The sequence below is a fragment of the Ursus americanus genome, chromosome X (assembly GCF_024610735.1).
Source record: "Ursus americanus isolate L20-20 chromosome X, mUrsAme1.1.p, whole genome shotgun sequence".
Classification (NCBI taxonomy): domain Eukaryota; kingdom Metazoa; phylum Chordata; class Mammalia; order Carnivora; family Ursidae; genus Ursus; species Ursus americanus.
Window position 1 is genome coordinate 55,942,339 of NC_142164.1, and position 24,139 is coordinate 55,966,477.

Consider the following 24,139-nt stretch of genomic DNA (forward strand, 5'->3'; position numbering starts at 1 on the left):
TTGGATACCAGTCCTTTATCTGTAGTGTCATTTGCAAATATATTCTCTCATTCTGTGGGCTGCCTCTTAGTTTTTCTGACTGTTTCCTTGGCTGTGCAGAAACTTTGAATCTTGGTGAAGTCTCACAAATTCATTTTATCTTTTGTTTTTCTTGCCTTTGGGGATGTATCATGAAAAAGGTTGCTTTGGCCGATGTCGTAGAGGTTGCTGCCTATGTTCTCCTCTAGAATTTTGAGGGATTCCTGTCTCACATAGAGGTCTTTCATCCATTTGCAGTTTATTTTTGTGTATGGTGTGAGAGAGTGGTCAAGTTTCATTCTTTTGCATGTAGCTGTCCAATTTTCCCAGCACCATTTATTGAAGAGACTGTCTTTTTCCCACCGGATGCTTTTTCCTGCTTTATCAAATATTAGTTGCCCAAAGAGCCGAGAGTCCATCTCTGGGCTCTCTATTCTGTTCCATTGGTCTATGTGTCTGTTTTTGTGCCAGTACCATGCTGTCTTTGTGATCACAGCTTTGTAGTACAGCTTGAAATCCGGCATTGTGATGCCCCCAGCTTTATTTTTCCTCTTCAACAGTTCCTTGGAGATTCGGGGCCTTTTCTGTTTCCATACAAATTTAAGGACTATTTGTTCCAGTTCTTTGAAAAATGTCCTCGGAATTTTGATCGGGAGAGCATTGAAAGTGTAGATTGCTCTGGGTAGCATGGACATTTTAACTATGTTAATTCTTCCGATCCATGAGCATGGAATATCTTTCCATCTTTTTATGTCTTCCTCAATGTCTTTCAAGAGTGATTTATAGTTTCTAGAATATATGTCCTTTACATCTCTGGTTAATTCCAAGGTAACGTATGGTTTTTGGTGCTATTGTAAATGGTATGGATTCCCTAATTTCTCTTTCTTTGGTCTCGTTATTCGTGTATAGAAATGCAACTGATTTCCGAGCATTGATTTTGTATCCCGCCACATTACTGAATTGCTCTATAACTTCTAATAGTTTGGGAGTGGCTTCTTTTGGGTTTTCCATATAGAGTATTATGTCATCTGCGAAGAGAGACATTTTGACTTCTTCTTTGCCGATTTGAATAACTTTGATCCCTTTTTGTCGTCTGATTGCTGTTGCAAGGACTTCTAGTACAATGTTGAATAATAGTGGCGAGAGTGGGCATCTTTGTCGAGTTCCTGATCTTAAGGGAAAAGCTTCCAGCTTTTCCCCATTGAGAATAATATTTGCAGTAGGCTTTTCATAGATAGCTTTTATGATATTGAGAAACGTACCTTCTATTCCTACACTCTGAAGGGTTTTAATCAGGAAAGGATGCTGTATTTTGTCAGATGCTTTTTCGGCATCGATTGAGAGGATCATATGGTTCCTGAGTCTTTTCTTGTTGATATGATGTATCACGCTGATTGATTTGCGAATATTGAACCACGCTTGCATCCCGGGCATGAATCCCACTTGATCGTGATGGATAATCCTTTTAATGTACTGTTGGATTCTATTAGCAAGTATCTTTTTGAGGATTTTGGCATCCATATTCATTAGGGAAATCGGTCTGTAATTCTCCTTTTTGAGGGGGTCTTTGCCTGGTTTGGGGATCAACGTAATATTGGCCTCCTAGAATGAGTTTGGTAGCTTTCTTCTGTTTCTATTTTTTGAAATAGCTTTAGGAGAATAGGTATTATTTCTTCTTTGAATGTTTGGTAGAATTCCCCAGGAAGGGGCGCCTGGGTGGCACAGCGGTTAAGCGTCTGCCTTCGGCTCAGGGCGTGATCCTGGCGTTATGGGATCGAGCCCCACATCAGGCTCTTCCGCTATGAGCCTGCTTCTTCCTCTCCCACTCCCCCTGCTTGTGTTCCCTCTCTCTCTGGCTATCTCTATCTCTGTCGAATAAATAAATAAAATATTTAAAAAAAAAATTAAAAAAGAATTCCCCAGGAAAACCGTCTGGGCCTGGAGTTTTGTTATTTGGAAGGTTGTTTATCACTGACTCAATTTCTTCATAATTAATTGGCCTGTTTAAGAAATCAATTTCTTCCTGTTTCAATTTTGGTAGTTTATAGGTTTCCAGGAAGGATTCCATCTCTTCCAGATTGCTTAGTTTATTGGCATATAGCTGTTGATAAAAATTTCTAATAATCCTTCCAATTTCAATGGTGTTCGTCGTGACCTCTCCTTTTTCATTCATAATTTTAATAATCTGGGTCCTTTCTCTTTTCGTTTGGATACGTGTTGCCAGTGGTCTGTCAATTTTATTGATTCTCTCAAAGAACCAGCTTCTAGTCCTGTTGATCTGTTCTACTGTACTTCTGGTTTCTGCTTGATTGATTTCAGCTCTAATTTTGGTCAACTGCTTCATTGTGCGTGGATTAGGCCTGTCCCTCTGTTGCTGTTCCAGCTTCTTGAGGTGAGAATATAAAAACTGCATTTTAGATTTTTCTATTCTTTTGAGTGAGGCTTGGATGGCTATGTATTTTCCCCTTAGGACTGCCTTTGCAGTATCCCATAGGGTTTGGACTGTTATATTTTCATTCTCATTGGTCTCCATAAATTGTTTAATTTGATTTTTGATTTCCTGATTTATCGAGTCATTCCTGAGCAGGATGGTTCTTCGTCTCCAAGTGTTTGAGTGTCTTCCAAATTTTTCCTTGTGATTGAGTTCCAATTTCAGAGCGTTGTGTTGTGAGAATATGCAGGGGATAATTTCAATCTTTTGGTATCGGTTGAGACCTGTTTTGTGTCCCAGAACATGGTCTATTCTTGAGAATGTTCCATGGGCATTAGAATAGAATGTGTATTCTTTGGTTCTGGGGTGTAGTGTTCTATATATATCTATGAGGTCCAACTCGTCGAGTATGGCATTCAAAGCCTTTGATTCTTTGCTTAGTTTTTGCCAGGGTGTTCTGTCTATTTCTGAGAGTGAAGTGTTGAGGTCCCCTACTATTAATGTATTTTTATTTATATGTCTCTTTATTCTGGTTAAGAGTTGGCTTGTGTATCTTGCTACTCCCCAGTTGGGGGCATATATATTTATAATTGTCATATCCACTTGTTGAATACTTCCTTTAAGAATAATATAGTGCCCTTCTGCATCTCTAACTATAGTCTGTAGTTTAAAATCCAATTTATCTGCTATGAGAATTGCTACCCCAGCTTTCTTTTGAGGTCCATTTGCGTGAAAGATGGTACTCCATCCCCTTACTCTCAGTCTGAATGCATCTTTGGGTTCGAAATGAGTCTCTTCTAGACAGCAAATGGATGGGTCATTTCTTTTTATCCAATCTGCAACCCTGTGGTGTTTTATGGGAGAATTTAAGCCATTAACATTAAGACTGAGTACTGAGAGAGGTGATTTTAATGATGCCATGTTGCCAGTAAAGTCTTTGTTTGTATTGGCTGTGACTTTCTGTTCTGTATCACTCTTGGGGCCTTTTTACTTTTATAGAACCCCCTGTAATATCTCCTGTAGGGGTGGTTTCGTGGTTACAAAATTGGTTAGTGACTGGCGATTCTGAAATGTCTTCATTTCTCCATCAATTCTGAATGACAGCCTTGCTGGATAAAGGATCCTAGGCTGCATGTTTTTCTCTGAAAGAGCTTTAAATATGCTCCCCCAACCCTTTCTCTCATTCCAGGTCTGTGTAGACAGGTCTGACGTAATTCTGATGCCTTTGCCTTGGTACGTGAGAAATTTCTTTGCCCTGGCCGCTTTCAATACTGTATCCTTGGATCTAATATTTGCGAATATGCACTATGACGTGACGTGGCGTAGGTTTGTCATGGTTGAGCTTGGGAGGGGTCCTCTCTGCCTCTTGGACACGAATGTTTGTTTCCCTCGCTAGATTAGGGAAGTTTTCAGCTACAATTTGTTCAAATATCTCTTCTAGACCTCTGTTTTTCTCCACCCCCTTGGGGATGCCGATGATTCTAACATTGGATCATTTCATTGAGTCAGTAATCTCCCGTAACCTACATTCGTCGGCTTGGATTTTTTTATGAGCAGCTTCTATTTTGGGTTTTTCCTCTATTAACCCATCCTCCAATTCACTAACCCGTTCCTCTGCTTCTGTGACCCTGGCCGTCAGAGCCTCTGGTTTTGCCTGCATTTGGCTCATAGAATTTTTAATTTCTGTCAGATTCGCTCTCATTTCTGTCCTTAGGGATTCTATATTCTCAGTAACCTTTTCGTTAATAGTTTTTTCAATTCTGCTCATCATTTTGACCATCGTTACTCTGAATTCCATTTCTGATACTTTGGTTACATCCATATCCATTATTTCTGTGGCAGAGGCCACAGACTCACTGTCTTTGCTGGGGGGAGGCTTCTCCTTCTTGTCATTCTGATGAGGAGAGGGTGCGGGGTTGTCCAGAGCCCAAATTATTGACTGGGTTCCAGGCCGTGCCCCTTGTTTTATAGGGATCTTAGGGATGTGGGCTTCTTCTTTAAAGATTTTATTTATTTATTTATGTGGCAGCCAACCAGCGAGAGAGGGAACACAAGCAGGGGAGTGGGAGAGGAAGAAGCAGGCTCCCAGTGGAGGAGCCCGATGAAGGACTCCTTTCCGGAAGCCGGGATCACGCCCTAAGCTGAAGACAGGTGCTCAATGAGTGCACCACCCCGGCGACCGGGTTGTGGGCTTCTTGATTTTTCAGCCTGCCTTCTGTGTTCTGGGGGAGGGGACTGCCACGCCGATACTCAGGCAACCCTGTTTGGGTAGAGTCTCCGTGTCCCCTGCGAGGGGTGATGGCGATGGGCACGCTGTGAGCCTGTATTTCCAGGCTTTTGTTCTCTGGCGGCTGTCCCTGGCGGTTTGCTGTGCCTCTTCTGAGAGTCAGAGCAGTAGCGGCCGAATTTCAGCCTCTGTCACAGAACAGAGGGATTGCGGCCCGTTCTCTACTAATGTTCTGGCCACTTTAACTCTGTTACTGTTGGTGCTGCTCAACCCTGCAGCGTCCCGGGATGTGCGCCCCACATCTGGCGTCCCAGCCCTCACTTCCAGAGCCGGCGCGTCTCTGTCCTTTGTGTTTCTAACGCCGCCAGCCGCCAGCCGCCAGCCACTCTGCGCGCGCTCTAGAAGCTCCCGGTCTCAGTCTGGATCCAGTGAGCGCACCGGGATTCCGGTGTTCCCGTGAGGTGCCTGGTGGCGCATGCACCCGGCTCATGGTCTCAGTCTGCTGTTTTGTGGGTGCCGTCCGCGAGCCCCGCCTGCTCTCCCGTGCAGGTGGCTACCGCTTCCCGGTGCCCGAACGCGGCAGCTCCCTCCCCCTTCCGTTTATCTTCTGATATCTGTGCACGGTTTCATGGCTCCCTGCTTCGTACCTCAATACTCAGTGCTGGAGATGTTCATTTGTAGAGATCCAGATGCATCTTCTTGCATCTCAGGCTGGTTCCATGGTTGTTTAGGCTGGTCTGGTACCTTTCCAGCTCGACTCGGGGGACTGGCTAAGAAAAACTGGGTAATATAGACATTTTAACAATATTTGTTCTTCCAATCCTTGAGCATGAAATGTTTTTCCATTTCATTGTGTCCTCTTCAATTTCTTTCATCAGTGTTTCGTAGTTTTCAGAGTAGAGATCTTTACCTCTTTGGTTAGGTTTATTCCTAGGTATCTTATGGTTTTCGGTGCAGTTGTAAATGGGATTGATTCCTTGATTTCTCTTTCTGCTGCTTCATTATTGGTGTGTAGATATGCAACGGTTTTCTGTATGTTGATTTTGTATCCTTTGACTCTACTGAACTTATTTATCTAGCACTTTTTCGTGGAGTCCTTTGGGTTTTCTAGAGTATCATGTCATCTGCAAAGAGTGAAAGTTTGAATTTTTTGCTGATTTGGATGACTTTTTATTTCTTTGTGTTGTCTGATTGTTGTGGCCAGGACTCCCAGTACTAAATTAAATAACAGTGATGAGAGTGGACATACCTGTCTTGTTCCTGGTGGTAGAGGAAAGTTCTCAGTTTTTCCCCATTGAGGATGATATTAGCTGTGGGTTTTTCATGTATGGCCTTTGATTTTGAGGTATGTTCCTTCTAATCCTACTTTGTTGGGGGTTTTTATCATGAATAGATATTGTAATTTGTCAAATGCTTTTTACACATATCTTGAAATGATCATATTGTTTTTAACCTTTCTTTTATTAATGTTATATATCTTGTTGATTGATTTATGAATATTGAACCAACCTTGCAACCCAGAAATAAATCCCACTGGGTTGTGGTGAGAGATTTTTTTTTTTAAGATTTCATTTTTAAGTAATCTTTGCATCCAATGTGGGGCTTAAACTTACAACCCTGAAATCGAGGGTCACATGCTCTAACAATTGAGCATGCCAGGCACCCGTAATTTTTTTAATCTGTTGTGGATTCATTTTACTAGTAATTTAGTGAGAATTTTTGCATCTCTGTTTATCTGCAGTATTGGCCTGTAGTTTTCTTTTTAGTGGTGTTTTTATCTGTTTTGGTATCAAGGTAATGCTGGCCCTAATAAAATGAATTTTGAAGTTTTCCTTCCTTTTCTGATTTTTGGAATAGTTTGAGAAGCATATGTATTAACTCTTCTTTAACTATTTATTAGAATTTGCCTGTGAAGCCATCTGGTCCTGGACTTTGGGTTGTTGGGAGTTTTTTGATTACTGATTCAATTTCATTGTTGGTAATTGGTCTGTTCAAGTTTTCTATTTCTTCTTGTTTCAGTTTTTGTAACTATATGTCTCTAGGAACTTATCCATTTCTTCCAGATTCTCCAATTTGTTGGCATAGTTTTTCATAATATTCTGTTATAGTTTATATTTCTGTGGTGTTGGTTGTTACTTCTCCTCTGTCATTTGTGATTTTTTTTTAACTTGGGTCCTTTCTCTTCTCTTTTTGATAAGTCTGACTAGAGGTTTATCAATTTTAATTTTTTTTCAAGGAAGCAGCTCCTGGTTTCATTGATCTGTTCTATTATTTCGTTGTTGTTGTTGTTTAGTTTCTATATCTTTTATTTCAAAGCAGTGAGCAAATTAGTAAAAGTTGCTTTTTTTAACTAATAAATAACTCCTGAAAATTTTAATCATATTTATTTTCATAACTGAGGCTTTTTAAAAACTGCTTTTAATGAGTCATAATCTTAGTTTGAAAATATAAGGTAGTGTTAGTAATCTTAAAGAGTTTAATTTGTTTTTTGTGATAATTTGCCATCTTGTTTCTTCAGCCTGGCAGCAGATATAATTGCCTCTGATTTCTTACTGGTAACTTCTAAAATGGACCAATAAGGAAGTAGAAATGAAGGTATAAAATTAACAGTCCTCACATTTCTTTGGTCTTTAGTAAGGTAACAAAAAGGTGCTTGGGTATTAAAAGTAGTTCCCTTAGATCAAATTGCCTTTCATTATGTTGCTTATCTCGTACATCACAAACTTCTTAAAGTCATGACCATGTCATCTATTTTAAAAGTTTTCTTTCCTACAGTAGTATGTATGATAGTGTGGTTTACTAAATGAATGAAAATGAGCAACCATTAACCAAGAGTGTAATTTATAGAGATAAGTATATCTTTATAAAATTAAAGAAAATTCATGGACATATATATGTGCTAATGTGTATAGCAAGAATGTCTTGAAATATGAATTTTACTTTTTTAAAAAAATTCCTCTGTTAGGTTTTTCTTGTTCGAAAGAAGACTGGTCCTGATGCTGGGCAGCTCTATGCAATGAAGGTGTTAAAAAAAGCTTCTTTAAAAGGTAGAAAATTACAAAGCTTATTAAAATAGAATTTGATAAAGCTTGTTTTAAGAAATATGCTGTGTATTGCTTGTATATATTGAGTAGACTCAGTTTCCTTTAAACATTAGTAAGTGTTATGGTTTTCTAGCCTGTAAGTGATATTTCTAGGTTTGATATTGGCATATGCTCTAATTTAGTGAGACTGTACCCTGGTAAAAATTTAATCCTATAAAAAGTGACACATTTTATTTAATATAAAGTGAACTTATTTTAGTAAGCTATATTCTTTTAAGATTCTTTTTTTTTCCTGTTCCATCTGTGTTGGTTTTGCATATTGAAAAAGCACAACCACCTGGATACACTTACATACACCATCTTCTAGGCTGTGATAGCAATAACACTGTGCTCAGTTTTAATCGGTAAACTCATTTGAACAATTGGAGACCAATATATAATAAATACATATTAGCCAAATACCTATTTATGTCACTTTAATCCATCTAGATCTAAACTAAATTTGTTGGCTTTCTGAGAATATGGTAATTACTGTCTAGGAATATATAGATTGCAAATTTAAACACTTATAAAGTTATATTTTCATATTTTTGTTTGCTGAATTATTGATGGGATCGCTACTGAAATTTTATATAGAACAGTAATATATTCTACCCTTCTATAATTTTTAGTTCGAGACAGAGTTCGAACAAAGATGGAAAGGGATATACTGGTGGAAGTAAATCATCCATTTATTGTCAAATTACACTATGGTATGTAATTTCTTTTTAATTTATGGAATTAGAGAATTAAGATTTCCTTTCCAACAGTAATATAACAGGAAATAAATACTTTAAAATAATTTAATACATTCAACTATGTATCTGAATCTTTTATCTGAAAAAAGAATAAGAATCGATATCCAATTTTGAATTGTATTTTCTGTATCTGTTGGTTAATTTGTCTAAGGTAATAAGATAGTATCTTCTGATTACTTGTCTGGTGGTATTTCTTTACTCTGCTAGGCTGTGCCTTTAATGATCTCAGGCTATAAACTGTGATAATTTATTCAAAGCATCTGATGTTTGGATGTGTTTCTCTTACATGCTCATAATGAGCATATTAATTTATTTCCTAGCTCTGTTGAAGAGGAAAATGTAGTTACATTAGTCCATTTGAGTTATTCTTTCTTATACTTTGGGGAAGAGGGATACCAGTAAGAAGCAGTAAATATAATGAAAGAACATGAGTTTGGAGTCAGACAGTTCCAAGTTTGAATCATGGCTCCATTGATAATTTAATGCATACATGAGATTGTGAAGTTTGGCTTTCCTGGAGAATTCAAAGGTATATACATCATTAAATCACTGATATATTCTGTGATGTCACTTTGAGCTTTTAAGATTTAAAAAAGTAGCAGCTATTGATTTTATTCTTAGGAAGTTTTGAAAAATAATACATTAAAATAAGTACTAAATTATTTTTATAAAAAAAAATCTTTAGAAAATTTCCACCCATTATTCTTTCACTCCCTGTTACCCTAAATGGAAAGTAGTAGTATCTAAAGTCCCACTTCCTTGAATCAATAGGATAACATTACATTAATCAGTAAATACCAGTTGTGTGCAAAACACTTTATTGAATGCAGTAGGCTCTAGAGGTGAAACAATCTCTGACTCAGAAAACTTATCTATTGGAACACAGACATGTAAACAAATTAATTGTACAAATCAAAATGGAGTAAGTGCCATAAGAGAGACATAAATAAAGAACAATGAGATCTCAAAAGTAGTAGCAAGTAATTCTTACGGAGAAGAGCGTAAGGAAGCTATGGAATGTGAAAAGAGAGAAATCCTTAAGAGAGGAAAGCTTGATGGAGGAGGTATTTTTGCTGAGCTTAAAAGAATTAGTAGATTCTCAGTCGGTAGGGAGGTGGAGTTCAGGCAGTTTGCAGTAGAACACGATGCTCCATAAATCAGGACAATGATGGCAGTAGAAGTTTCTGTGTAAAACCACATGTAAAGTTGATTATGTTCTAGGAAGGAACTTACAGCTATTTCAGCACTAAATTCGATTTTGAGATAATGTTATCCAATAACATTGGACCATGTGAATAAATGCTTAATTCCTTTATAGTGTTTAATGATAAAACTCTAAACATATATATTAATTAAAAATTATACTAAGGTTGTTAAGCCTTTAAGATTCTGTTAATGTTCTGTTACTACATTCTAATTTATAATTAGCATTTCAGACTGAAGGGAAGCTGTATTTAATACTGGATTTTCTCAGGGGAGGAGATGTCTTCACAAGATTATCCAAAGAGGTGAGTATCTGTAAATTTTTACTATATTTTATTGAAACAAAACTAAGAAAAATCATTTGTGTTCTGCTAATTAATTTTTTCTATAGAAATTTTAAATAATTATTCTGTTTGCTTCACTGCATAGTATTTAGTTGATGTGTCAGTTAATGGCATTTTCTGTCTGCTTGTCATTTAGATCATCTCAGTGTGCTACTCATTATTTCTTTAGGCACAAGGTCAGTATAAATAACTGGATGAAATAGATAGGGGCAAGCCTAGGATTTTGGCTACTCAAGCTACCAAAATGCCTCTGGGAGTAGTGTTCAATTTATTCTAAAACAGCTTTATGAAGGTATAATTGACATACAATGAGTTGCACATATTAGAGTGAAAACTTCGATAAAATTTGATATTTGTATATACCTGTGAAACCGTCATCACAATCAAGATAATAAGCTTATCTGTCATCCCCAACCATTTTCTTGTGCCCCTTTGTAATGCCTCCCTTCCACCCTGCCCCTACTGAATCTGCTTTCTGTCATTGTTTGGTTTACATTTTCTAAGACTTTATATAAACGGAATCATATAGTGTCTATTCTTTTTTGTCTGGCTTGTTTAACTCAGAATAATTATTTTGAGATTTAGCCATGGTGTTGTATGTATCAGTGGTTCATTCACTTTCATTGATGAATAGTACTCCGCTGTGTGGATATACTACCATTTGTTTATGCATTAACTTATTGATGGATATTTGGGTTGTTCGCAGTTTTTGGATATTACTATAAAGCTGCTACAAACATTCATGCACAAGTGATTGTATGTACATATGTTTTCATTTTCATGGTTATGTTTTCATTTTTCATGATGAAATACCTAGGAGTATAATGACTGGGCTATTTGGTAGGTGTATGTTTTAACTTATTTTAAAGGCACTTATCAAATTGTTTTCTAAGGTAGGATTATAATTTTTACATTCCCACCAGCAGTGTATGAGAGTTTCAGTTGCTCCACATCCTTGCCAACCCTTAATATGGTCACTGGTCTTGTTTTGATTTTGGACATAAGTGTGTAGTGGCACCTTATTGTGGTTTTGAATTGCATAGTCCTAATGACTAACGATGTTGAGCATCTTCTCATGCACTTATTTTGGCATCTATTTATCTTCTTTGATAAACTGTCTTTTTAAATATTTGGCTCATTTTTCTTTAAGTTGTGTGTGTTCTGAGTTTTGAGAGTATATATTTTGGATGGTAAGTCCTTTATAATATGTGGTGTTTGCAAATATTTTCTTCTGTTCTGTGGTTTGTCTTTTCATTCTCTTTAATACTGTTTTTCAAAAGCAGAGCTTCTTAATTTTGATGAATTCCAGCTTATAATTTCTTTCTTTTATGAATTTGGTGTCCTATTTAAAGAATATTCGCCTAATCTCAGGTCACATAGATTTTTCTATGTCTTCTAGACATTTAATAATTTTAGGTTTTACATTTAAGTTTATAATCCCATTTTGAGTTTATTTTAGTGTATGGTGAAAGGTATGTGTTGAGGTTGAAGTCCTTTTCTTTCTTCCTTTTTTTTTTTTTTTTTTTTTTGCGTATACATATCCCATCATGATTCTAGCATCATGATTAAAAGTCTGTACTTTCTTCACTGAATCACCTTGCATTTTTGTTGAGAATCAATTGACCATATATATGAAGGTCTATTTCTGGACATTCTATTTTGTTGTTTGGTCTATTTGTTTATCTTTATTACACCACCACTTGATTTCTTAATTACTGTACCCTTATATGTACCCTTATAATATGTCTTAAAGTAAGTTAGTGTAAATCCTTGAGCTTTGCTCTTCTTTTTCAAAGTTTTTTTTGCCTCTTCTAGGTCCTTTGTATTTCCATATCAATTTTAAAATCAGCCTTCCACTTTCTACAAAAAAGCTTGCTGGGATTTTGACTGGGATTGCATTGACTCTATAGGTCAATTTGCAGTTAATTGACATTTTCACAATACTGAGTCTTCGATCCATGAATATGATTTTTTCTCCAGTTTTTGAGTCTCCTTTAATTTCTCTCAGCAATGTCTTGTCATTTTCAGTGTATAGGTCTTGAACATTATTTATCAGATTTATCTCTATTTCCTTTTTTAAAATGACATTGTAAATGGAATTGCTTTCTTATTAATTTTCAAGTTTGATGGAAATACATTTTTTTTTTTGCCTATTGAACTTGCATCCCACAATTTAACTGAACTTACTTATTACACCTGATGGCTTTTTTTTTTTTTTTTGGTGGATTCCATAGACTTTTCTATTTATAGCCTACAAACAAGGAGTTTTTACTTTTTTTTCCTTTATGGACATCATTTACTTCTTTCATTTGTGTTTGTTGCACTGGGTTCACCCTCCAGTTCAGTGTTCTACATAATTGGTAAGAGCAGACAGTCTTGCCTTATTTCTGATCATAGGGGAAAAGCATCATTTTAGCATAGATTACAAAGTTCAGTATAGGTCTTTTTACATGTTCTTTATCAGGTTGTGAAAGTTCTCTTCTGTTACTAGTTTGTTGTATTTTTATCAGGTACGTACATTAGATTTTGTAATATTCTTTCAGTGCAATTATTGAAATATTATGTTTTTTTCTTCTTTAATCATTTAATAGGTGAATTACATTGATTGTCAAATGTTGAAGCAGTCTTGTCTATGGATGAATCCCCCATGTAGACATGGTGTATTATCTTTTTTTGCATATTGACGGATGATATTTCCTAAATGTTTTTTCAGATTTTTTACATTTATTTTTATGAAAGATATTTAACTATAGAATTCTTGTATTTTTTATGTCTAGTTTTAATGCCAAAGCAATTCTGGTTTTATAGAATGAGTTGAGCAGTGTTTTCTCCTGTTCAGTTGTCTAGAAGAATTCATTGCAAAATTGTAATGCTAAGTGAAATAAGTCAAGCAGAGAAAGACAATTATCATATGGTTTCTCTCATCTATGGAACATAAGAACTAGGAAGATCGGTAGAAGAAGAAAGGGATAAAGAAAGGGGGGTAATCAGAAGGGGAAATGAAGCATGAGAGACTATGGACTCTGAGAAACAAACTGAGGGCTTCAGAGGGGAGGGGGATGGGGGAATGGGATACGCTGGTGATGGATAGTAAGGAGGGCATGTATTGCATGGTGCACTGGGTGTTATACGCAACTAATGAATCATGGAACTTTACATCAAAAACTAGGGATGTACTGTATGGTGACATAATATAATAAAAAATATTAAAAAAAGATTATCATTTCTTCTTGATAAATTGACCCCTTTATTATACTGTTTTACATACTAGCTGTACCAATTTACATTACTACCAACAGTTCACAAGCTTTCCATTTTCTCCACATCCTCCTCAACACTTACTATTTCTTGTCTTTTTGATGATAGCCTTTCTAACAGGTGTGAGGTAATAACTCATCATGGGTTTCATTTGTATTTCCCTGATGATTAGTGACATCTCTTTTGAAAATATGTCCATTCAGATCCTCTGCTCTCTTTTTTTTTATTGAATTGTTTGATTGTTTTTGGTGATGAGTTGGCAGGAGTTCTTTATATATTTTGGATAGTAATACCTTATCAGATATGTGACTTGCAAGTGTTTTCTTTCCATTTAGTACATTGCCTTTTTATTTCATTGATGTTTTTCTTTGCTTTGCAGAGGCTTTTTAGTTTGATGTGGGCCCACTTGTTTTTGTTTTTGTTATCTTTGCTTTTGGAGTCAGTTAAAAAAAATCAAGACTAATGTCAAGGAGTTTACTTCCTAGTTTTCTTCCAGAAGTTTTATGGTTTCAGGTCCTGCATTTAACTGTTTAATCCATTTTGAGTTAATTTTTGTGTATGGTATAGGATAATAGTCTAGTTTCATTCTTTTCATGTGGCTGTCCAGTTTTCCCAACTCCATTTATTAAAGAGACTATTTCCCCCCTTGTATTTATCTCCTTTGTCATAAAATAGTTGACCATATATGTGTGATTAATTTCTGGGCTTTTTATTCTGTTCTGTTGAGGTACATGTCTGTTTCTATGCCAATACCATACTGTTTTGATTAGTATAGCTTTGTAATATAGTTTCAAATCAGGGTGCTTGATAACTATAATTTTTATATTTTCTTTTTCAAGACTGCTTTGGCTATTTGGGGTCATTTATGATTCCAAACAGATTTTAGAATTGTTCATTCTATAATTTTTTGAATAATACCACTGGGATTTTGGTAGGGATTGCATTGAATTTTTGGTAATATGGGCATTTTAACAATATTAATTCTTTCAGTCCATAAGTTTGGAATACTTTCCATTTACTTGTGTCTTCAGTTTTTTTTTTTCTTTCATCAGTGTTTTGTAGTTTTGAGTGTACAGGTTTTTCACTACTTTGGTTAAGTTTGTGTCTAGATATTTTATTCGTTTTTTATTCTAAATTTTCTTATTATTATGTTCAATTAGCCAACATATAATGCATCATTAGTTTTTGATGTTGTGTTCAACAATTTATTAGTTTTATATATACATATATACATTTACGTATAATGTAAATGGATAGTTTTCTTAATTTATCTTTCTGATAGTTCATTATTAGTTTATAAAAATGCAACAGATTTTTCCATGTTGATTTTGTACTTTGCAAGGTTACTGACTTTGTCGATTAGTTCTAACACTTTTTTTAATGGAGCCTTCTATGTTTTCTATATACAAAATGATGGTATCTGCAAATAGTGACAGTTTTACTGCTTCTTCCCAATTTGGATGCCTTTTTATTTCTTTTTCTAGTCTAATTGTTCAGGCTAGGATTTCTAATACCTATGTGGAATAAAAGTGGAGATAGTGGACATCCTTATCTTGTTCCTGATCTTAGAAAGCTTTTTGCTGTTGACTTAATGTTAGCTGTGGACTTATTATGTTGAGGTATGTTCCCTATACACCAACATTTTTGAGAAGTTTTACCCAAATGGATGTTGAATTTTGTCAGATGCTCTTTGTGTATCTAGTTACATGAGCATATAATTTTTATCTTTTATACTGTTAATGTGGTGTATCATGTTGTTTGATTTGTGGAAGTGGAATCATTTTTATATCCCAGTAATAAATCCCACTTGATCATGATACACAATAACTTTGATGTATTTTTGAATTTGTTTACTAATATTTTGTTGAGAATTTTTGTATCTATGTTTATCAGGGATATTTATGTTTTTCTTTTTCTTCCTTTTGATTTTTTAGTGTCCTTGTATGGTTTTATTACCAGGATAATGCTGACATCATGAAATGATTTTGGAAACTTTGCCTCCACTTCAATTTTTTGAAATAGTTCTAGGATAGGTATTATCTCTTCTTAAATGTTTCGTAGAATTAACCTGTAAAGGTGTCTGGCTTTTGTTTGTTGAGATTTTTTTTTTATAAAAGATACAATTTTATTTATACTAATTGGTTAGTTCATATTTTCTCTTTCTTCTTCATTTAGGCTTCAATTATGATAGGATTCCAGGAATTCACCATTTCTTCTAGGTAGTCCAATCTCTTGGCTTTTAATTATTCATAGCAGCCTCATAATGTACCATATTTCTGTGTTAACAGTTGTAATATCTCCTTCATTTCCTTTTTTTTTGTTTTTGTTTTATTTCTGTTCTTGCATTTTTTAAATTTTATTGTATTTAAATTCAATTAACATGTAGTATATCATTAGTTTCAGAGGTAGAGGTCAGTAATTCATCAGTTGTACGTAACACTGAGTGCTACCTATATCACCTGCCCTCCTTAATGCCCATCACCCAGTTACCCATCCCCCCACCCATATGCCCTCCAGCAACCCTCAGTTTGTTTCCTATAATTAAGAGGCTCTTATGCTTTGTCTCCTTCTCTGATTTCATCTTATTTTATTTTTCCTTCCCTTCCACTATTACCCTCTGTTTTGTTTCATAAATTCCACATATGAGTGAAATTATATGAAAATTTTCTTTCTCTGATTGATTTATTTTGCTTATCATAATACTTCTCTAGTTCCATCCATGTATCTTGCCAAATGGCAAGATTTCATTTTTTGATGGCTGAATAATACTCTGTTGTATATATGTACCATATCTTCTTTATCCATTCATCTGTTGAGGGACATCTGAGCTCTTTCCATAGTTGGATATTGTGGACATTGCTGCTATAAACACTGGGGTGTGGGTGCTCCTTTGGATCACCACATTTGTATCCTTTCAGTAAATACCCAGTAGTGCAATCGCTGGGTCATACAGTAGCTCAATTTTTAATTATTTGAGGAACCTCCATACTGGTTTGCAGAGTGGCTGTGCTAGCTGCATTTCCACCAACAGTGTAAGAGGGTACCTCTTTCTCCACATCCTCGCCAACATCAGTTGTTTCCTGACTTGTTAATTTTAGCCATTCTGACCAGTGTGAGGTGGTATCTCATTGTGGTTTTGATTTGTATTTCCCTGAAACTATGCGATGTGGAGCATTTTTTCATGTGTGTATTGGACATGTGTATGTCTTCTTTGGAGAAATGTCTGTTCGTGTCTTCTGCCCATTTCTTGACAGGATTATTTGTTTTTTGGGTGTTGAGTTTGACAAGTTCTTTTACATCTTAGATACTAGCCCATTATTTGATGAGATATTTCAAATATCTTCTCCCATTCTGTAGGTTGTCTTTTAGTTTTGTTGACTGTTTCCTTTGCTGTGCAAAAGCTTTTTATCTTGATGAAGTCCCAAAATTCATTTTTGCTTTTGTTTCCCTTGTCTTTGGAGATGTGTCTAGCAAGAAGTTGTTGTGGCAGAGGTCAAAGAGATTGCTGCCTGTGTTCTCCTCTAGGATCTTGATGGATTCCTATATCACATTTAGGTTTTTCATCCATTTTGAGTTTAGTTTTGTTTATGGTATAAGATAATGGTCCAGTTTCATTCTTCTATGTGTGGCTGTCCAATTTTCCCAACACCATTTGTTGAAGAGACTGTCTTTTTTCTATTGGATATTTTTTCCTGCTTTGTCAAAGATTAGTTAACCATAGAGTTGAAGGTCCATTTCTGGGTTCTCTATTCTGTTCAATTTCTATGTGTCTGTTTATGTTCCACTACCATACTGCCTTGATGACTACAGCTTTGTAATATAGTTTGATGTATGGCATTGTGATGCCCCCAGCTTTGGTTTTCTTTTTCAACAATCCCCTGGCAATTCGGGGTCTTTTCTGGTTCCACACAAATTTTAGGATTTTTTGTTCCAGCTCTGTGAAAAATGTAGATGGTATTTTTTATTTAAATTCAATTAGCCAACATATAGTATATCATTATTTTCAGATGTAGTGTTCAATAAATCATCAGTTGCATATAATACCCAGGCTTATCACATCACATTCCTTCTTTAATGCCTATCACCCAGTTTGTCGATGGTTATTTTGATAGGGATTGCATTGAATGTGTAGATTGCTCTGGGTAGCATAGACATTTAAAAATATTTATTCTTCCAATCCATTAGCATGGAGTGTTTTTATAGTTCTTTGTGTTTTCCTCAATTTCTTTCATAAGTTTTCTATATTTTTCAGAGTATATGGGTTCCTTACCTCTTTGGTTAGCTTTATTCCTGGTTTCTTATGGTGTTTGGTGCAGTTGCAAATAGGATCAATTCCTTTTCTTTTTCTTTTGTCTTGTTAGTGTATAGAAGTGCAACTAATTTCCGTGCATTGATTTTGTATCCTACCCCTTTTCTGAATCCCTGGATGAGATCTAGCAATTTTTAGGGTGACTCTTGAGTGTTCCATATAGAGTATCATGTTATCTGTGAAGAGTGACATTTTGACTTTCTCTTTGCCACTATGGGTGGTTTTATTTCTTTTTGTTGTCTGATTGCTGAGGATAGGACTTCTGGTACTATGTTGAACTACAGTGGTGAGAGTGGACATCATTGTCGTGTTCCTGCCCTTAGGGGAAGGTCTCAGTTTTTCCCTGTTGAGATTGATATTTACTGTGGGCTTTTCGTAGATGGCTTTTATGATATTGAGGTATGTTCCCTCTATCCCCACACTGTGGAGAGTTTTAATCAAGAAAGGATGCTGTATTTCACCAAATGCCATTTGTGCATCAATTGAGAGGATCATATAACTCTTGTCCTTTCTTTTATTAATGTGATTTATCATGTTGATTGATTTATGAATGTTGAATGTGAATGTGTATAAATAAACCCCAAATTTCTTTTTGATAAGTCTTGCTAGGGGTTTATCAATCTTATTAATTCTTTAAAATAACCAGCTCCTAGTTTCATTGCTCTGTTCTACTGTTCTCATTGATGACTCAAATGATCAATCAAATCTCATGGATTTCTGCTCTAATCTTTATTGTTTATGTTCTCTGGCTTGGTTTAGGCTTTGTTTGCTGTGCTTTTTTCAGGTCCTTTAGATGTAACAGTAGCTTGTATATTTGAGACCTTTCTTGTGTCTTAAGAAAGGCCTGTATTGCTTTATACTTCCCTCTTAGGACCACCTTTGCTGCATCCCAAAGGTTTTGAACTCTTGTGTTTTCATTTTAATTTGCTTCCATGAATTTTTTAAATTCTTCTTTAATTTCCTTGTTGATTTATTCATTGTTTAGTTGTTGCTTTTAACCTCCATGTTTTTGTGATTCTTCCAAATTTTCCCTCTGACTGAGTTCAAGTTTTAAAGCATTGTGGTCTGAAAATATGCAGGGAATAATCCCAGACCTTTGGTACTAGTTGAGTACTGATTTGTGACCAAGTATGTGATCTATTCTGGAGAATGTTCCATGTGCAATTGCGAAGAATGTGTATTCTGTTATTTTAGGACAAGATGCTCTGAATATATCTATGACGTCCATCTGGTCCAGTGTGTTATTCAAAACCCTCGTTTCCTTATTGGTCTTCTGCTTAGATGATCTGTGTTGTTGTGAGTGGGGTGTTAAAGTCCCCTAATATTATTGTATTATTATCAATGTGTTTCTTTAATTTTGTTATTAATTGATTTATATAATTGGCTGCTCCTATGTTAAGGGCATAAATATTCATATTTGTCAGAGTTTCATGGATTAAACCTTTAATTATTATATAGCATCCCTCTTCATCTCTTAATACAGTCTTTGGTTTAAAATCTAATTTGTCTGATATAAGGATTGCTACCCTAGCTTTCTTTTGATGTCCATCAGTATGAGAAATGGTTCTCCACCCCCTCACTTTCGATCTGGAGGTGTTTTTAGGTCTAAAATGAGTCTCTTGTAGGCAGCATATTGATGAGTCTTCCTTTTTTATCCCATCTGATACACTGTGTCTTTTGATTGGCACATTTAGTCCATTTATATTCAGAGTAATTATTGAAAGATATGAATTTATTGCTATTTTATTACCTGTAAAGTCACTGTTTCTATAGATTGTCTCTGTTCCTTTCTGGTCTTTGCTAATTTTGGGCTCTCTCTTAACTCAAAGGATCCCCTCTAATATTTCTTACAATGCTGGTTTAGTGATCACAAATTCATTTAGTTTTTGTTTGTCCTGAAAGCTCCTTATCTCTCCATCCATTCTGAATGATAGCCTTGCTGGATAAAGTATTCTTGCCTGCATATTTTTCTCACGTAGCACGTTGAATATATCTTGCCAGTCCTTTCTGGCCTGCCAGGTCTCTGTGGACATGTCTGCTTCCCTTATATGTCTACCCTTGTAGGTTAAGGACATCTTGTCTCGAGCTGGGTTCAGGATTTTCTCTTTATCTCTGAAATTTGCAAACTTCACTATTATATGTCAGAGATTATATGTTTCCTTGTTTTTATTGATTTTGATGGGGATTCTCTGTGCCCCCTGAACTTGAATGCTTGTTTCCTTCCCCAGATTAGGGATGTGGTCAGCTATAATTTGTTCAAGTAAACTTTCTGTCCCTCTCTCTTTTTCCTCATTTTCTGGTACCCCTGTTATTCAATATTATTGTGCTTTATGGAATCACTGATTTCTCAAAGTCTCCTCTCATGATCAAGTCATTGTTTTTCTCTCTTTCTCTCAGCTTCCTTACTTCTTCATTTTGCCTTCTGTATCACTGACTCTCTCTTCTGCCTCATTTGACCTAGCAATTAGAGCCTCCATTTTTGACTGCATCTCAGTAATGGCATTTTAATTTCAGCCTGATTAGATTTTTGTTCTTTTATTTCTGCGGTAAGGTATTCTCTAGTGTCTTTTATGCTTTTTTAAAGCTCAGCTAGTATCTTTATAATCATTGTTTTGCTTTCTATTTCTGACATCTTATATTCATATTGATTAAATCTGTGGCAGAGAGTACTACCTCTGGTTCTTTTGCTGTGAATTTCTCCTCCTAGTCATTTTGTCCACAAAATACAGGAGGAAAGAGAGAGAAGGAAAAAAAAGAAAAAGAAAAGAAAAAGAAAAACAGCAATGACAGCAGTAATAATATAAACAACAACAAGAATATCTTCAGGAAGTTATTCTGGTATATGCTGTATACACTCTACTGTTGTGTTTTGCCTGCTCTTTCCCACTGGTCCTTCCTCTACAGAGTTTATCCTTGCTTGTAATAGGGAGTGTTTGGTCCTTTACACAAGCTGACTTACCCTCCTAAAGATGCTCCTGACAGGTCAGTGGGGAGGGGTTTATTGTAGGGGACTTCAGCCTCCACTAGAGGCACTGTGTTTCTCTCTGCTGGTGGGTGAGAGGTGGGCGGGGTGGTGGAAGAGGTAGATAGAATAAGACATCATCTCTCCCTCTTGTCCCTAGGGAGTGGAACTCCTGGTATCTACTGCTCAGGAGGCCCTCTTAGAAAAGCCATCAATCTCCTGTGACCTGGACTCTCCTCAGTCCCTTACCCTAACCTGTTTCTGGGTTGTTGGCATAACCAGAGCCACAGATCTCCTGTATTTTATCTCTGGCCAGTGGCTTGTTTTAAATGGCCTGGTGATGTGCATGCCCACTCCTATCCCCTAGCTGGTAGGCTCAGGGCATACCCACCTGAAAAGCCTTCACACAGTGCGTGTGCAGAGGCTTGAGTTTATTGTAATGCTCAGTGAAAGCATGTTATCAGTTGTCTACACTTAAACTACTCTCTTTGTCACATAAAAGCCATTGCAGAGCTTGAATCTATTGTGGCAGCCAGCAAAAAGTGGCAGCCAGGTTATTCACGTTCTGCTCCAGTCTCTGTGGTCTGCTTAGTCAGTCCTAGAAAAGCAGGTGTTTGGCATGCACACAGAGATTTGAGCCTGTGTGCTCATATCACAAAATTAAGAGCCTGTGTGCTCACACCCTCTGCACGCCCCTCTGACACCACCGCTGAGCTCCACTCAGTGGCTCCCCAGCTGTCCCTTTTTCTCTGGAGTGGACAAATATGCTCCTCCAAATGCCCTTCAGGAAGGGGAGCAAGCTCTCCCTGAGCAACCCAGGGATCCACTCTCCATGGCTTTTTGTGTGGTTACAAGCCATTGCAATCTTTCCAACTTTCTCCCTCTTCCTGACTTTGCTCCATGAACTGCATTTCCTCCCCTTTCCAGCCGCGTGCCTTCCCAATCCCCCAGTTCAGGTCTCTGAACCTCATCTCTACTAAATTCTCTCACTCCAAGTGTGTAGATTGTTTCTGTACCCCTCAGATTCTCTTCGTAGTTGTTCAAAATAGTTGAAGGTTGATCTAGTTGTATTCAAAGGATGAAGCAAGTTCAGAGTCCCCCTACTACTCTGCCATCTTGGAACTCCCCTCTCTCCTTCATTTCTGATTTTATTTATTTGAGCCATTTTTCTTTATTTTTTTGGTGAGTCTAGATAATATTGTGTCAATTTGGGGCACCTGGGTGGCTCAGTCAGTTAAGCCTCTGCCTTTGGCTCAGGTCATGATCCCAGGGTCCTGGGATCGAGCCCCGCATCAGGCTTCCTGCTCACTGGGGAGCCTCCTTCTCCCTCTCCTGCTCTCCCTGCTAGTGTGCTGTCTCTCCTTCTCTCTCTCTCTCTCTCTCTCTCTCTTTCTCTCTCTGTCCAATAAATAAATAAAATCTTTAAAAATTTTTTTTTTAAAAGTGTCAATTTGTTTTATCCTGTCATTGCAAATGGCAGGATTTCGTTCTTTCTTATGGCTGAATAATATTCCATTGTACAAATATATACCACATCTTCTTTATCCACTCATCTATTGATGGACACTGGGGCTGATTGAATAATTTTACTATTGTAAGCAATGCTGTGTGCATAGGGGTGCAGCCTCCCTTTGAATTAGTGGGGTGATTTTTTGGTTTTGTTTTTTTGTGTAAAGAACCAGACCAGTGCTGCGATTACTGGATCATAGGATATTTCTATTTTTAACTTTTTGAGGAGCCTCCATAATGTTTTCAAAGTGGCTCCACCAGTTCATATTCCCACCAACAGTACATGAGGTTTCCTTTTTCTCCACATCCTCACCAACACTTGTGGTTTCTTGTTTTTAATTTTAGCCATTCTGACAGGAGTGACATGATATCTCATTGTAGTTTTGATTACATTTCCCTGATGTTGAGTGATGTTGAACATATTTTCATGTGTCTATTGGCCATTTGTATGTCTTTTCTGGAGAAATGTCTGTTCACGTATTCTGCCTATTTTTTAAATTGGATTATTTGTTTTGGGGTTGAGTTGTGTTGAGTTGTATCAGTTCTTTTTGATAAGTTGTTATTGAAATTCCAGTTAGTTAACATACAATGTAATATTAAAGGATACAATATAGTGATTCAACACTTCTATACAATACCCCATACTCATCAAGATATGTGCCCTCCTTAATCCCCATAAACTATTTAACCCATTCTTCCAGCCACCTTCCCTCTGGTAACCATCAGTTCTCTAGAGTTATGAGTCTGTTTCTTGGATTGCCTCTCTCTCTCTCTCTCTCTTTTCCCTTTGCTTGTTGCTTTTGTTTCTTATTTCCACATATGAGTGAAATCGTACAGTATTTGTCTTTCTCTGACTTATTTTGCTTAGCATAATATTCTCTAGCTCTATCCACCTCATTACAAATGGCAAGATTTCATTCTTTTTTATGGCTGAGCTATTTCCTTCATATATATATACCACATCGTCTTTATGCATTCATCAGTCGATGAACGCTTGGGCTATCTCCATAATTGGGTTATTGTAGGTAATGCTTGTATAAACATCAGGATGTATGTATTCCTTTGAATGAGTATTTTTTTTTAAATTTTATTTATTTATTTGACAGAGACAGGCAGCGAGAGAGGGAACACAAGCAGGGGGAGTGGGAGAGGAAGAAGCAGCCTGATGTGGGGCTCAATCCCAGAACGCTGGGATCACGCCCTGAGCCGAAGGCAGACCCTTAACGACTGCGCCACCCAGGCGCCCCCCTTTGAATGAGTGTTTTTATATGCGTTGGGTAAATACCCAGTATTGTAATTGCTGGATCATAGGGTAGTTCTATTTTTAACTTTTGAGAAACCTCCACACTGTTTTATAGAGGGATATTAATTCTTTGTATATTTTTGATACTAGCCCTTTATAAGGTACATCATTTGCAAATATCCTCTCCCATTCCATAGGTTGCCTTTAGTTTTGTTGATCATTTACTTTGCTGTGTAGAAGCTTTTTATTCTGATGTACTCCCAATAGTTTTTGATCTTATTTCCCATGCCTCAGGAGACATATCTAGTAAAATTGTGCTACAGCTGTTCAGAAAAATTACTACCTTTACCCTCTTGTAGGATTTTTATGGTTTCAGGTCTCACATTTAGATCTTTAGTTCTTTTTGTGTTTATTTTTGTGTATGGTGTAAGAAAGGGTCTAGTTTCATTCTTTTGCACATAGTTGTCCATTTTTGCCAACAGCATTTGTTGAAGAGACTATCTTTTTCCCATTGCGTATTCTTTCCTCCATTGTCAAAGACTAATTGACTGTATAATTGTGGATTCATTTCAGGCTCCCTATTCTGTCTATTGATCTATGTGTCTATTTTTGTGCCAGAACCAAACTGTTTTGATTAGTACAGCTTCGTAATATAACTTGACATCTGGAATTGTGATACCTCTAGATTTTGTGGTGTTTTTTTTTTTTGTTTTGTTTTTTGTTTTCTTTGACTATTCAGAGTCTTTAGTGGTTCCATACAAATTTTAGGATTATTTCTTCTAGTTCTGTGAAAC

At 36.4% G+C, this 24,139-nt stretch overlaps 1 protein-coding gene across 4 annotated transcripts in view; it reads left to right on the plus strand.

The window, feature by feature from the left end:
- Positions 1 to 24,139, plus strand: part of RPS6KA6 (ribosomal protein S6 kinase A6) — a 192,356-nt gene that overhangs the window by 77,598 nt on the left and 90,619 nt on the right. For all 4 annotated transcript variants that reach the window (XM_045805163.2, XM_087860312.1, XM_087860313.1 and 1 more), the window contains exons 4-6: positions 7,642 to 7,723; positions 8,392 to 8,472; positions 9,946 to 10,025. In XM_045805163.2, the coding sequence (XP_045661119.1) occupies positions 7,642 to 7,723; positions 8,392 to 8,472; positions 9,946 to 10,025 (243 nt within the window). The remainder of the gene's footprint in view (positions 1 to 7,641; positions 7,724 to 8,391; positions 8,473 to 9,945; positions 10,026 to 24,139) is intronic.